Below are 14,766 nucleotides of genomic sequence, written 5' to 3' on the forward strand. Positions count from 1 at the left end.
TCTGCATCACCACTTCCAAAATGAGAAATTTGACCTACAAGATTATTGTAACCTCACCCAATCTTTGAAATGTTGTGCTACTTACCTTGTACCTAGTGGGTTTGATGATATGCAGTACCATTCATCATATTTTTTGCAAGGCATGTACCTGCCAGATAGTGTTTGGCTATGAGTCTGCAAATAATTGCCCTATATAAAATCAAGTTTGTCAGTAAAATCTCCTCTTACTGCCTAGGTTTTAATGACTAACAAATGATGACTTATTCTGATGTTTCACAGTAAGAATCCTCCTCTTTTTACCCCCTATAGCACACTATTATGGGAAGCGTAGAAATAAAAGGATTGGCCGACCCCCAGGTATCCACAGCAACCCAGAGGCAAGCATGAAGAAGGCAAGCAGGAAGAGAAAGAAACGAAAAAACTTCTTTGTTCACAAGAAGAAACGATCTTCTACCTCAGTGGATAACACACCAGCTGGCTCACCCCAAGTAGGCCACCATAAGAGATGTATTTAATATGAGTAGACTGGACAGGTGTTAAATAAAATTACAGTAGAATGTATGTTTTTACCCAAACATTGACACTACCGTGAGTGTACTCATCTCCCTTTTCTCCTTTCAGGGGAGTGGGGGTGAAGAGGAGGATGACCAAGATGACGGGGATGAAGAATCTCTTACAGAAGATAGTACTTCTGAGCACCAGGAAGAACTGCTTGAGGAGTCAGAATTGTCAGAGAAGAAATCTCGGTCATCCTCCCCTACACAGAGTGAGCAGTCTCATACTGGCACGCAGGATAGGGACAAACGGAAAAGAAGACTACGTACCTTTTCCTTCTCGGATGATGAAAATAAACCTCCTTCACCAAAGGTATGTCTTGAATTTGAGAAACAAAACACAAAATAAAAAAAACATAGAAAAAACCCACATCTCTGTGATGAGCGCGTGTGTGTGTCTGTGCATGCATTTATATTACTCGAATGTACAGTGGTGCCCCGCATAGCGACGCTAATCCGTTCCGAATTAATCGTCGCTATGCAAAAACATCGCTAAACGGATCAAAAAACCCCATAGGAACGCATTAAACTTTGTTTAATGTGTTCCTATGGGGCCCCAAACTCACAGTTCAGTGAAGTTCCTCCATAGCGCCGCCATTTTCGCGCCCTCGGTAAGCGAGGGCAGGGTGCGAAAATGGTTGCAGCGGCCATTTTGGAACTGCCGATCAGTTTAAAAAAACATCGCAATGTGAAGATTGATAAGCGAAACGCTTAACGTTCATCACAATGCAATGTTTTGCCATTGAAAACGTCACAATGCGATCACATTAGTGATCTGAAAAAACAGATCGCTATGCGGATTCGTCGTTAAACGGTGCGCTCGTTAAGCGAGGCACCATTGTATTAAAATATTTTTTTAAAGTATATGTAGCTACACAGAGACAATGTGAGGGAAACATAACTACAAATCAGTATAACAGTTAACATAGCAGAACAGGGCCCCGATAATTTAAAGTTATTTTTGGGGGGGATATCCTGAGAAACAGAATAATCCTACATTTCCTAGCACTGTCATTATTGTCATCATATTCTGTTCCTGTCCTTAAACGTGTTCATTCAGGAGAGAAAAGTATATACACATTTGTATTCCTCGCTGGCTTCTTCCAGCAGTGATGACAGGAAATTCTCTAGAAAGTTGTCTTATGCCTGCATATTGCCTTCAGTTTATGTGTTTTGGCAGTATCTTATTATTCCTGCTGCTGCAGAGCTCGGCATCTTGGGGTTGTCAGATAATGTATTTGGAATTAAACATTTTGCTTCTGAATACCCCCTTAAACAATTTACTGTATGTAGTTGAGGAGTTCATGTTATTTGAAGCTAGCCTTGTTTGCAGTAAACAAATACTTTTACAGGTTTTTAAGAAAACTAAGATTCTAGTGTACTATCAATGCACTCAATTTTTTTTCTAAATTCTGTGTAAATTTCCTGCAAACAGCATGTTGAATAGTCATCCGTCATAAGATTTGCACATCCAAATGCCGTGTATCTTCAAGTGGACATTGTGTTTTCTGTGGAAAATGTTTTCTAATTTTGGTAGTCTTCAGTTCTCAGACATGGTTGTCAGAATAAAAGTGATATGTTTGCTTTTCATTAGAAATAAATTGGCACTATGTATGAGTAGCAGAGACAACAAACAAGTCTCCAGACTTTATGGTACTTTATCAAATATCAAGCAGAATGAAACTGAGAAAGCACCTGTAGTGTTCCTGAGGAACTTGGAAAAGTCCTTAATCTAACACCTAAATGGGACCACTAGCACTGACAAATTAAACAGCTTTCTGTTTTTTCCATCTTCACCTGCTAAAATTTCCAACAAATTTGGATGCCAGTATGTGTAGATTAAAGTGCAATATGACACCTCAAGAAAAGGAGCATCACATCAGTTTTCTGGACTTTGTGGCAATGTTCAAAGCAGTGAGAGCATTCGAAAACATAATAGCGGGCAAAGTTATCCAAATAGCAATGAACAATACAGCAGCCATGTACTATGTAATCAAGCAGGGAGGAATAAAATCAGAGAGTCTTCTCTGCCTGTCAGCACAACATGGTGCATTCTGAAACACATTTTTCCAATAGTGATTCACATCATGAGAGATGACAATCAAGTAGTAGACTCATTGAGCAGAGCACTAACACAGATGAATGAGTGGGAGCTGTCTTAGCAAGTTTATGCAGTATTTGTAAACAGATGAGGAGTGCCAGAAATAGATGTGTTCTCTTCTTATAACAACAGGAAATGCAAAATGTTGGGTTTTTTTGCTGGCAAACTAAGGCAAAGATTCTCTAGGAAATGCATTCATGTCTCTTAGAATGGGTATCTGATGTATACACTTCCCCATAAAGATCATACAAGACAATTCAGCTGTGATTTTGATAATTCTATGATGGCCACATCAACCTTGGTTCAGCACTCTGTTGCTGATGGCGGAGGACAGGGTGAAGTTATTACTGGACGACAATTTTCTAATATGTCAGAAGGGATCAATACAATGCCTGGATATAGGTAAACTGAAATTGACTGTGTGGAGTATAATTCACCAATAAAACTCATTTTGCACAAGCAACAAAACCATTTACTAAACAATTATGTGAATACAAGCAATATTTCTGTAAGCCCTGTGCACTCACAGTGCTGCATCAATCCTGAACAGCCAGATTGATGTTCTCACCCACTTGCTTCTGGTTACGGGCAGAACCCTGTACATGAGGGGTTGCAGAGCCCTGTACAGTGCTAGCAGAAATTGGAGAGAATGTTGAATACAAGTGAAAAAATTTACAGAATATGCATCTTCAGTGAGTAAAAATAATACTCCAGTTCTAGCTAGTTGTCTATATGTCTAATGTATCATTTCTTGCATGCCTGGCTCTTCATGTAGCATCATAGCACCCAGAAATGCAAGACCAGTAGCAACTAGTATGCACACACCAACGTATGGTGAAGGATTTCACAACTTGAGGGGGAAGATTATACACTTTTCACCTTTTATAGTGAGGGTGGGGTGGCATTAAGATGACAGAAATGAAATGTTTGTTAATGTTATATGCAGAAACTGGTATGCCTTATGTCACATATGTATTTAATTTTAGGTTGTGCATAACATCACTGGCCTATAGGGTTTTTTAAGCTGATATGGAAAAAATCTGGCACTGGAAATTCAAGATGCCTAAATCTATAGCTTTCCTCAGGAGTACGCCAACTTGTATAAAATTCCATTAGTAGGGACATATCAGAAAAGCAGATATTCCTGAGCACTGTAAATGTAATATTCTTGTTTTGTGTTGTTGTGTTTTATGGGATAGGAAATAAAAATAGAAGTTGGCGAAAAGCTGCAGCTGGACAGCAACCCTCTGGAATGGAGTGTAGCTGATGTTGTGCGGTTCCTCAAATCTACAGACTGTGCACCATTAGCTAGGATATTTTTGGATCAGGTATTGTATTGTTTTATTATTAACCATTGCTGCTTGACCACCTGGAACCAATATTCATCTGGTGTAAGAATCTTTGTTCCAATAAATTTTTTTCCTCAATAAACAATTAAAGCTTTTTGGATTCCCAGATTTGTAGTTATGTCAGGGTATTTTCTAGTTTGATTTGCTAGCTTTCAGTCACCACATACATTTATTGCTCTTCAGTGCATTTTGAATTGATTTCTCATTAATGTTGACTTGTGTTCTGTCTTTTGTGTCTCATAATAGGAAATAGATGGACAGGCACTTCTCCTGCTCACTCTTCCTACTGTTCAGGAGTGTATGGACTTGAAACTTGGCCCAGCCATAAAACTTTGCCATCACATTGAAAGAGTGAAATTTGCCTTCTACCAGCAGTTTGCTAACTAAAGTGGAGGAAGCAATCAAATGAGATCAAATTGTTGAAGCACAACTGCAGCATCCTGCTCTTCCTTCATTTGGGAGAGTCAAGGAGAATTGGACGAAAACTGCATTTGCAGTCTTGCACTTTTGAAGAAAGGAAAAAAAAGAAATACTTGGAGCAAAACAACAATGCAGTCTGAGCTATTTTCACAATTGTTTGTTGGTTTAGGACTGTAATACAAACTCATTCAGTACGCCAAGATTTTTTAGTGAATAAAGTTGGTTGAAATCTGACCTTTGAGGGGAGAAGACTTTCCTATAGTTTTAGTCAAGAAGAACAAACTGACAACATGTGGATGGGAGATCTCCTGACCATTTGCAGACCTATCCCACTGTTTTTGTCGTAAAGATCTTTTGGAAAAATAAAACTAGCTGATTGCCAAGATATGTGATGTGGCCAAGAGCTTGAAAGTGCAGCCAGATTTTGTTTGTGATCTTTATTTTGGAGCTTGCTCTCTACCTCTACAATCTGGAAAAGCTACAAGGGAAGTAGAATTTGTCACAGATGGTCATATATGTGGTTATGCAACTGTTTTGCTACAGTCATAATAAGGATGGCAACTTTTTTTTCTTCAGATAGAGGCTCTGAGCCATTGGTGGCTACCCAACCGTCACAAATTCAACTGGTAGAGCCTCATAGTCATGGAGAGGTAGTGACAGTGAATGTTGTGCCTGCTGGAATTCCTGCTGTCATGTCCGTGGTAAAAGCACAGAGGGGAAAATAGGAGAATTGTGGAGCAGAAGTGTGAATATTAGCCTATGGTTCTGTTTTACAGATAAGCTGCAATTTAATTTATTATTATTTTTTACAGCAAGATGCACAGAAATATTGACACTTTAATATAATTTTTTCAGTTTGAAAAGTTGTTAGTGAAATTGCATGTTACATTTGGAGTAGAAATGACATGTTAGGTCATTTCTCTTGTTCATGTTTCTTGGAAAGTTGACTTCGGAACTATAGAGGAAAAAATATTAATAACTTAGCACTCCTACCAATTCTCAGATATTAAGAACGTTCCCAGCTAATTGTAGTTGTTTGTAAATGCATGGATGAAATGTCCTCTTCCCTTTTCTGGCTAAAAAATATAAGAGTACATGAATTGTAAAGTCCCTTTGTGGCATAGTTCATGTGGCATATATCGCCTGTTTGTATACATTAGGAGATGGAGGTCTGTGCTTCTCTACATGGCCTTGTGACTTCATGCAGAGAACTCTCCTGTGTTGAAGTTAAGGCTGGCAAATGCTCACATGCCCTCTAGTGCTTATCTATGGAGCAGCTTCCCACAACCACAACAAGTAACTGTTGGTGCATAATGCTGAAGAATGACTAAGTTTTGGTTTCTGCAGAGTAAGTCCAGACTCATTTGGAATTAATCATGCACCCAGGAACCACTTGTATCTCTGTCCATGATATATGTGCATTTAATTTGAAATGTACCTGGTCACGTCAGGCTGTGAATGTTTGGTATTCACAGGTTGAAACACTATTTTCTTTCTGGGAAATCATGTCCCAGATTATATACAAAAGTTGTTTAAGAGAGTGTATAGTACAATATCTTGAAAAAAATTCATAACCTTCCTAGGTACTATATGTGACCTTGGGATATGGATGCAGGGAATAAGTGTCCAGACCTTTCATCCTTCAGATTTCAACCAAGACAAGATTTGTACATAAAATGTTCAGAGAACATTTCTGAATGTTCTTTTCAACATTTCAGTGAAGATTTCTGAATATCAGTGAACAAGTTTGCAAGTATCTTATATCTTGAAACTAGTACAATCCTGCCATTCTTTTTATTTATGAAAAATATGTACCTGCCTGGAGAAGTGTAAATGCATCTCTGGCATCAGAATGTTAATTAGTTTTCTTTCAGCATCCATCCTCAGTGTTATCTTTTTAAGCACACACCTGTTGGATGCATTCTGGGGGGGGAAAACTGAAATGGAATTTTAAGGACATTGTACATCATTGTACATACAAACGTATCTACGATTTTCAGGATTTTTAAAGCAGAACTTTCATACTTCATATATTGCTATAAATAAGCTATGTTTTGATGCCAGTGGTTAGCTGCAGGTTATCGGAGATACATTCATAGACTGATATTCCTATTCCACTTTAGGATTCTGTTCTCCATGTGATTCATTTATGGGCTTTTAAAAAGAAATATGCTTTCCACTGTTTGTTATTTTTAGTGAGTCATTTCTATGCAACACACGGGTACTTGCATATACATTTCTTGAAGCAATTTAAGCATGTCTTTTGGGCTGGACTTTAAAGGATTTGCCTTGTTCTACAAAGCATTCATTCCCTAAGTGGTTCTGGAACATTCTTTGGCTTCAGTAAAATATAACTTCATCTACAAACCCTTCATCAACTTCCATTTATTCCTTAAATGGGTCAGTTGGAGTCTTCTCTGACTTAATACTGATACGACATTCAAAGACTATTGTAGTGCAGTGGAGGAGAGTCTGCAGAGTAAGATAAGATTGTATGTCTCTACTGTGCCAATGATACACTAGTTAGGAGAAAGTGTGTGCACCCACAGGCCTTAAGGTCTGTTTTATAGCTTCCCCAGAGGAGAGAGTATAAAAAAGTAAACATAATTCTCAAATCTCTGGGAGTTGCTATACAAAAACTACATGAAAAAATAAATGGTAGGACCATAAAGGACAGTTTTCCTGTAATTTGCTTTTGGGAACATTTCACAAAGCTATAAGGATAGGAAGAGGTTAAAGACTTTGTTTTTCCTACATGAAAAAAGAGTAACCCTCTGTTGAAGTGGCACAGATGGCAAATGAATTGGGAAATAGCCCTTGTCTAATTTTTCTGAGTACACCTACCGTTTTCATAATGCTAGAAATTTGCAGGAACATTGTGGGAATCCGGTGATGTGTAAGGCTTGTGCCAGACTCTGACTTTGAAGGAGACAAGCTATAGGGAAAGCAACTAACTTTCTTCATCATCCCTGTGCCTGACATGCACAGGAATGATGAACCTTGTTAGGACAGTGGAAGCCTTATCCTTCCTGTTCTCTCTCTTTTTTTTCCGAAGAAGGTTGAGTTAGTCCAATACTAATCTGATGACAGTGTAGTAATAGATTGTTTACTTACTGAACTGAATACACTTTGCGTAACCTGAAAGATTTATCGTAATGTCTAATTAGCCAAAGTTTAATTTGTTCAAAGATACGGGGTTGGACATGAGAAGTAGAGGCTCTCGTGAATACGCCAAATTATGAAGTTTAAAACCAGGATAGGCAAAGCATAGGTTTGCCTCAGCCACTTGGTTTCTTTCTGTGCAGATTGTGAAGCTTTATTAATTTAACATGAAACATGTTGCCAAAAGTCATTTTACCATGTAACATAAATACAATGTTTTAAATTAAGCTTTTTTGATGCAATTTTCAGCTTTGCCTAAGATTGTTGCCTATGGTGAAACTTTGCAAAATACCCAAGATTTGCTAAACACAAAGAGATTGCCCAGAAACCATATGAACACAAAATAAGGACAGAATTGATTTTGAATGCAAAACAATTGTTCTAAACCTCATTTAATTGCAGTGGTGTTTTCTGCAAGTACGGAAAGCCAGCCTCTTGTTGGCCAGATGTCATAGATGGGTTATAACAAATATCAAATGTGAGTTGCTTTTAATATCTGTTTGAAAAATTGTTATAATTGGACAGACATAGTTCAATAGATGTTACATATTAGTTAATTGCTTCCCAGAAGCTGGATATAATCCTTACACTGTAGTCTAATTTAGTATTACTTAAAAGAGTACAGTCAAACACCAACAGCAAGGACCTGAATCTCTAACCTTGTAATGCAACAAGTTGTTCCTTGGGGAGTTAAAAGGAACCACAAGGTTCCACTGTCTTTCTTTAATAAGACTCCAGGCTGTATGAGGAAGGAGTCACCAACCATTTGGAACTTGAAGTGTAAGGTAGAAGTGGTTTAAACAGTTGGTTTTTGTGAAATACTTATTCCTTCCATTTTAACTCCTGATAAGCCTTAGTATCTTGGAGGCTTCATGTTGGTCAGCTTCTTAGCTATTACCATGTTCCCCCAGCATTATGTGCACATTTCCCATCATCTGAAAATGTTCTGTTGAAGTTTATAGACAATCAGAAATTCTTGAACCTGTGAGGGCAACTTATATGTAGATCTGTTTGTTGTAATAGCTGGACATGCACTTTTCCTGCTTTGTTCTTGGGGAAAAAAGAATTTGAAAGATGTATATTGTGTTGTCCCTCCTGCTTGCTGTATTATTATTTTTTTATTTTAATTAATATATAAATGAGGATAAAATTCAGAAGTCAAGAAATATGCACATGAGAATGTCTTTCAAAGTTCTCCTTTGCTTGATCGATGCATCAGTTAAAGGGTTTTAAAATATTTGAAATGGATTATTTTGCTTGATTTCCCCCCTTGTAAATTAATGTACATAATTTTGTGGTACATGACCGTTTTATGTGGCTGTAAGAAAATAAAAAATTATTTAAATTGGTGCTGGTTTCCATCATGTAAATGACTTGAAATGGGTGTGCTCCAATCCCCATTTTACGTCCTTGGAGTAATAGTGAAGCGGGTTTCTTAAAATATAAGAAGCACTTGAAGGTCCACAGAGGCAAAGGTGAATGTCAAGGTATTTGGCAATTGGACTTCAGAAGTTGTTATCACACACATGCAAATTATTTGATATATTTGCCTAGTGCCTTCAGGGAAAATGGCTTTTTCAGCCTGTTTTCCCTAGAAACATGCCTTGTTTTAATGTATTCCCGAAGGCTTTCATGGCCAGGATCCAATGGTTGTTGTAGGTTTTTCATGCTGTTTGGCTGTGTTCTGGAGGTTTTTCTTCCTAACGTTTTGCCAGTCTCTGTGGCTGGCATCTTCAGAGGACAGGAGTTAGAAGATGCCGGCCACAGAGACTAGTGAAACATTAGGAAGAAAAACCTCCAGGACACGGCCAAACAACCCAAAAAACCTACAACAACCATTCTTTGTTTTGTTTTTAAACATTTTTGAGTACAACTGTTTTTCCCTCTGTCAATGCCCCCTTTGGATTCAGTTTGAGCTATGGAAATATCTAAACTTTTAGCTTATAAATACAGATAAATCAGTAGTGCTTTAAACATTAAAAAAAAACTAATACTGTTATTGTGAACATACACACTTTAGCTGATACAACTGTAAGTAATGCTACACGTTAAAGCAGTGCCAGACTCAGAATTAGCTGGTGTTGCCCACATACAGTAAAATAATGTTTGTGCTTCTTGTACAACTAAGGCTGCAGTCTTATGTACACCTCCATGTGCTGCAGCAATGTCCATCTGAACATACGGCTTAACCACAACTTAGTGCTGTCCCCAGTCATTCCTCTAGTCCATTCTGGTATTTTTTATTGCTGCTGCAAATTTGAATAGATCATTCTGCTGTTGGCATCCACACATGGGATCAGTACTTGTTTCTGAATGTACTGGGATGTACTGTGTTGTCTTGGTTTTGCCTCTCTTTTTCTCTCTTCCCTTCTCTTATTTTACCTGTCCACTGTTCTCAAACCTTGATATACCCGTAAGGAAACCTCAGATAACATACACCCAAAAATGTGTGTGGATCAGTATACAACTGTAGCGAACAGCCCTGCCCTCACAGTAGAACATTGAAGAAGGAGCCAATGAGGGGACGGAAGGCGGAGCCAAGGGGGGAGGGAGCTGGATATAAAGACTGGTGGATGGAGTCTAGGAGAGATGCTGTGAGTGAGAGACTATGTTCAGAGGGTTATGTTCCATTGTGCTTTAAATCTGGCTAAACTACAGCTTTGAACATGAATAAGAAAATGCTTTTGCACTGATGTTCAGACACTTTGCAGTAATGTATCTTGTGCTGGTATTGCATGTTGAAAATTGCTAGTACAATTCTGGAGGAAACTGGTGTTTGCGTATACATGGCTGCCTCTGTAGTTTGGGGTAGTTTGTGTGTTCTGTTCTAATTTTCTTTCCCAGGAGAATTAAACATATCCCGCATCTATCCAAAATTCATTTATGTGGTCAAAGAAACAGGACCCCTTACCAAACTATTTAAGTGCCCTTACAGTACCTAACTGATTTGTTAATGTATACTAGTATTTTATTTCACAGATCCTGAAGCTGAGGCTCCAATACTTTGGCCAACTCCCTGGAAAAGACCCTGATGTTGGGAAAGTGTGAAGGCAAGAGAAGAAGGGGATGAGAGAGGATGAGATAGATGGATAGGGTCACTGAAGCTACCAACATGAATTTGACCAAACTTCAGGAGGCAGTGGAAGACAGACGGGCTGGGTAAACATGGGGTCATGAAGAGTCGGACATAACTAAACAACAACTTCATTTCAATAGTGCAAAGTCTCTATGAAGTTGCAGAAGAAGGCTTTGTGTCCTTTTGGGGAGAAAAGTGGGATAGAAACATGAATGACGGAATAAAATCTAAATATATTCATAATTTTCAAGGCGCACACTGGCTGAAATTGGACTGGTTAGGGTAGTAATTCACAACTTAGAGTAGGCTCCTTGAATCATGGGGATCTGGTGGGTCAACTTGTCTTTAAGTTCAATTGATTCAATGGGTCTACTTAAATTGTGATTATTACACCAAGCATCAGGATTTATGGCACTAAATGTCGTGATTGTGTGTTGAAATTATACCTTTTTTTTAAATGTTGCCTCTCTCCCAGTTATTTCCTTAGTTGTGTATGGTTGGCGTGCTGGGAGTCATAATTTAGACACAAAGACACTGGATTGATTTCCAACTTGCTAATACAGAAAAGGCCCAGCAGAAATTTATCTTCTGGTATGTAACAGGATGAATATTGGCTCTTATTTATATGCCTTCATTTTACGACTCAACACAACAGATGTTTGATCATCAGATACAGCGCACAGATCAATGCAATGTGGTTAACCCCAGTTCTCATTTATAGCTATATTTCAGTGTGAGAAAAAGTTGTTTGCAAACACAAATTAGACTGGGATGGAGCCTCTTTCAAAGTATGGAACAGATCATTTTAATTGAACTAGCATTTACTGTACATAAAAACTATTTTATATTTGCTCAATAAATAAATAATAAATGAACTAATGTCATGTTTACATAAGAACAATTTGGCTGGAATCCTGCTGAGTTTCATGTAAATGCTGACAATGTATTCATCAAGGATATTGATTTTTAATTTAAAGATTCCTACTCTAATCACCACCAAGTTCCAAGACCAGGGGTCCCATTCAACCTGAGAAACCTTTGGGAGCCTTGGAAAAGAGGGGAGCCTTGAATGCCCCAAAATCACCACTGCTGGTCCCAGGCATCAGAAAGCTAAGTGTGGCAACTGCCAGCCTAAATGGGACTTACTTATCCAGTATCCACTCAATTTCCAGTTTAACTTCTAAAATATTTGAGATTCAAAAGTGTCTATCTCAGATTCCTGAACCAAGCTTAAAACAACTGCTTGCTCTAGGCACACAAGCCCCCTTGGAATGCCATGAATTTCACTGGTGGGCTCCAATAATTCTTGAGTCCAATTTGCAGGTGGATTTTCAAAAGCAGAATCCCAGATCTATTGGCAAAACCCAGGTTTAGTCATATTTTGACAGTAGCTGTAGCCTGGGGATGGATAATGCTGGCTATCAATACTATACTTTATGACTGATGTTATGTCAAGTGACCTATAGGAGCGCATATTATCCTTTGGCCCTTTTCAAACCAGAGATGGATAGTGAGATTCAGGAAAACCCAGCTGTGTTCCTATCAGCTCTTGATACAAACAGCTGAAAAGTCCTTTGAGTGCCAGGAATGGGAAAATAGTATAACTGGCATTATCACAGATAGCAGGGGTGGCTTACTTTGCACAGGATTATCAAGAAATGCATACAGTGCCAGACAGCTTAGCAGGTATCATGTTTAAGGTGAGTGGAAGAAGGCTACTTACTAGGTATAAACTGAACTTCTCAGGCTCTAATGAAACCATGGATAATCAGTGCAAATATTTTGAATCAGTTATACATAAGTACAGTATATAATTAATGCAATTGTAGATTGTTCTGTGGTTCTGCCAGGAATATTTGCAGATGTACCAAATTATTGGTATTTTGTAAAGCTTTTAATAACCAGGATTAAGCCATGTTTTTGGCAGCATGAATTCTACAATCTTTTTAAGGGTTGAAAACAATACTATGTTCTTGAGATGTGAGGCTAAACATACTGCTAGTGAGTTTTGTATTTTTAAACGTGCCATCGTTTCATGTAGCCCCCTCTATCAAAGCATAGATGAACACAAACATATTGCCCTAATTAGTCCTCTAATACAACTCTAATGCACATTTACCTAGAAGTAATGCATGCATTTTGTTCCCCTTTGCTAAGTATATAGGATTAAGCTCTCAGTGATAGATGAGGATTAAGGGGAAGTGGTGAAAAATAATCATAATGCAGCCTTTTCCGAGCAATCCTGACTGTATCTATTCAAATCCTAAATTTCAGAAGTTCCATGGAATTGAATGTTGTTCTTATGGGCCATCAAGTCAGAACCAACATACAGTGGTGCCCCGCATAGCGACGATAATCCATTCCGAAAAAATCATCACTATGTGGATTCGTCGCTATGCGGGGCAAAAAAGCCCATAGGAACCCATTAAAACACGTTTAATGAGTTCCTATGGGCAAAAAACTCACCGTTATGTGGAAATCCTCCATGCAGCTGCCATTTTCGCTGCCCGGTAAGCGAGGAAAGGGCGCAAAAATACAGTGGGCGGCCATTTTCTTTACCCGGCAGCCATTTTGGAACCGCCGATCAGCTGTTTAAAAAATTGCTAGGCGAAAATCGCTTACTGATCATCACAAAGCGATGTTTTACCATTAGAAACATCGCAATGCGATCGCTTTTGCGATCACAAAAAACACATCGCTATGCGGATTCGTCATTAAACGAATCGCTCGTTATGCGGGGCACCACTGTATAACAACCCTAACAGAGCTTTTATGGTGAACTATGTGAGGAGTGGTTCTTCTTTGTGGTCTCTGTGAATCACACCCAGGGTGATTTGTGCCTACACAGAGCCACATCGGAAGATTCTAGAGCTTCTGCAGAAGCAATAAAAACATTAGAATATGCCCCTCCCTATCCATATAAGTTCCTTGGCACCAAGCGTACCCTTTCAGTTTCTTTCAACCGCCTCATTGAGAGCCTCATAATTCTGCTTCTGTGAGTAAAAGAGAAAGAAAGCCTATTCTTGATTCCTTCCTGTTATCTTTTTCTTTTAAATTATTAGATCAAACTCTTTTATCACTGGAGATTTTTCTTTTCCCCTCGCTCAGCCTCTGGCCGCAGCACACACACCCTTCAATCATCGGGTTTTTCCCCTCAAATTATTGTCTCCTATTTATGGCCCCTTTGGGCCCATTTAAGCACTGTGTTGTCTGTGATAATAAAATATCACTTTCTGACGGACACACTAAGTGCCTTTTCTGCTTGGGAGAACAACACCAAACCTCCTCCTGTACCCATTGCAAAAATTTTAAGCACAGAATTCTTCGATCTCGCCTCTCGAAACTAAAGCTCCAACTTTGGGAACAATCCTTATAACCAGTTCAAATGGCCCAACCTCCCTGTAGAGCCAATTCCCAAACCAAAGCAATGGAAAAAGCCATTACTGAATCATCTGTTAGTGTAAACACACGGTAATTCAGCAGGTCCTGGTGGTAAAGTGACTCACGCAGACACAATCAGCTTCTTCAGCACCAAATGTATATTTTTTAAAAAATATTTTTATTTTATTAACTATAACAAAAACAAATCATATACATAGAACATATAAACTCAAATACAATAACAGTGTTCCCCACCACCATATATGGGACCTCTTGCCATATTCTTCTTTTTCTTCCTTCTTCTTCTTCTATTGTCCTCTTCTCCAGAACTGCATAGATTCTTGATTTGGAGCTTTCCCTTTCCCCCTTATTAACACATATTCCAAAAATTTGCCCCATATTACATAAAAATTGGTCTTTTTCAACTCTCCTTTCTTCATCTTTAAATTACAAGTTAATTTATCATTTAATGCTATATTCCATATTTCATTATACCATTCTTCAATTTGTAATTCAGTCTTTAATTTCCTTTGCCTAGCGATAATCAATCTAGCTGCTGTTATTAGATTAATTATCAATTCTTTAGTCATTTTGTCATAATCCACGTTCTCATATATCGATAACAGAGCAATCTCAGCCTTACATTCTATATCTTTATCACACATACAACTTATTTCTTTGAAAATTTGTTTCCAAAATCTTTGTACCTTTTCACATTCCCAC

The 14,766-nt window shown here is 38.3% G+C and overlaps 1 protein-coding gene across 2 annotated transcripts in view; it reads left to right on the forward strand.

Annotated features, from left to right (window-relative positions):
- SFMBT1 (Scm like with four mbt domains 1) overlaps window positions 1-8,935 on the forward strand; it is a 129,279-nt gene extending 120,344 nt beyond the window's left edge. For both annotated transcript variants that reach the window (XM_020796679.3, XM_020796677.3), the window contains exons 18-21: window positions 310-488; window positions 622-867; window positions 3,855-3,983; window positions 4,251-8,935. In XM_020796679.3, the coding sequence (XP_020652338.3) occupies window positions 310-488; window positions 622-867; window positions 3,855-3,983; window positions 4,251-4,391 (695 nt within the window). In that variant the 3' untranslated portion in view covers window positions 4,392-8,935. The remainder of the gene's footprint in view (window positions 1-309; window positions 489-621; window positions 868-3,854; window positions 3,984-4,250) is intronic.
- The last annotated feature ends 5,831 nt before the right edge of the window (window positions 8,936-14,766 follow it).

Source organism: Pogona vitticeps, chromosome 2, assembly GCF_051106095.1.
Source record: "Pogona vitticeps strain Pit_001003342236 chromosome 2, PviZW2.1, whole genome shotgun sequence".
Lineage (NCBI taxonomy): Eukaryota > Metazoa > Chordata > Lepidosauria > Squamata > Agamidae > Pogona > Pogona vitticeps.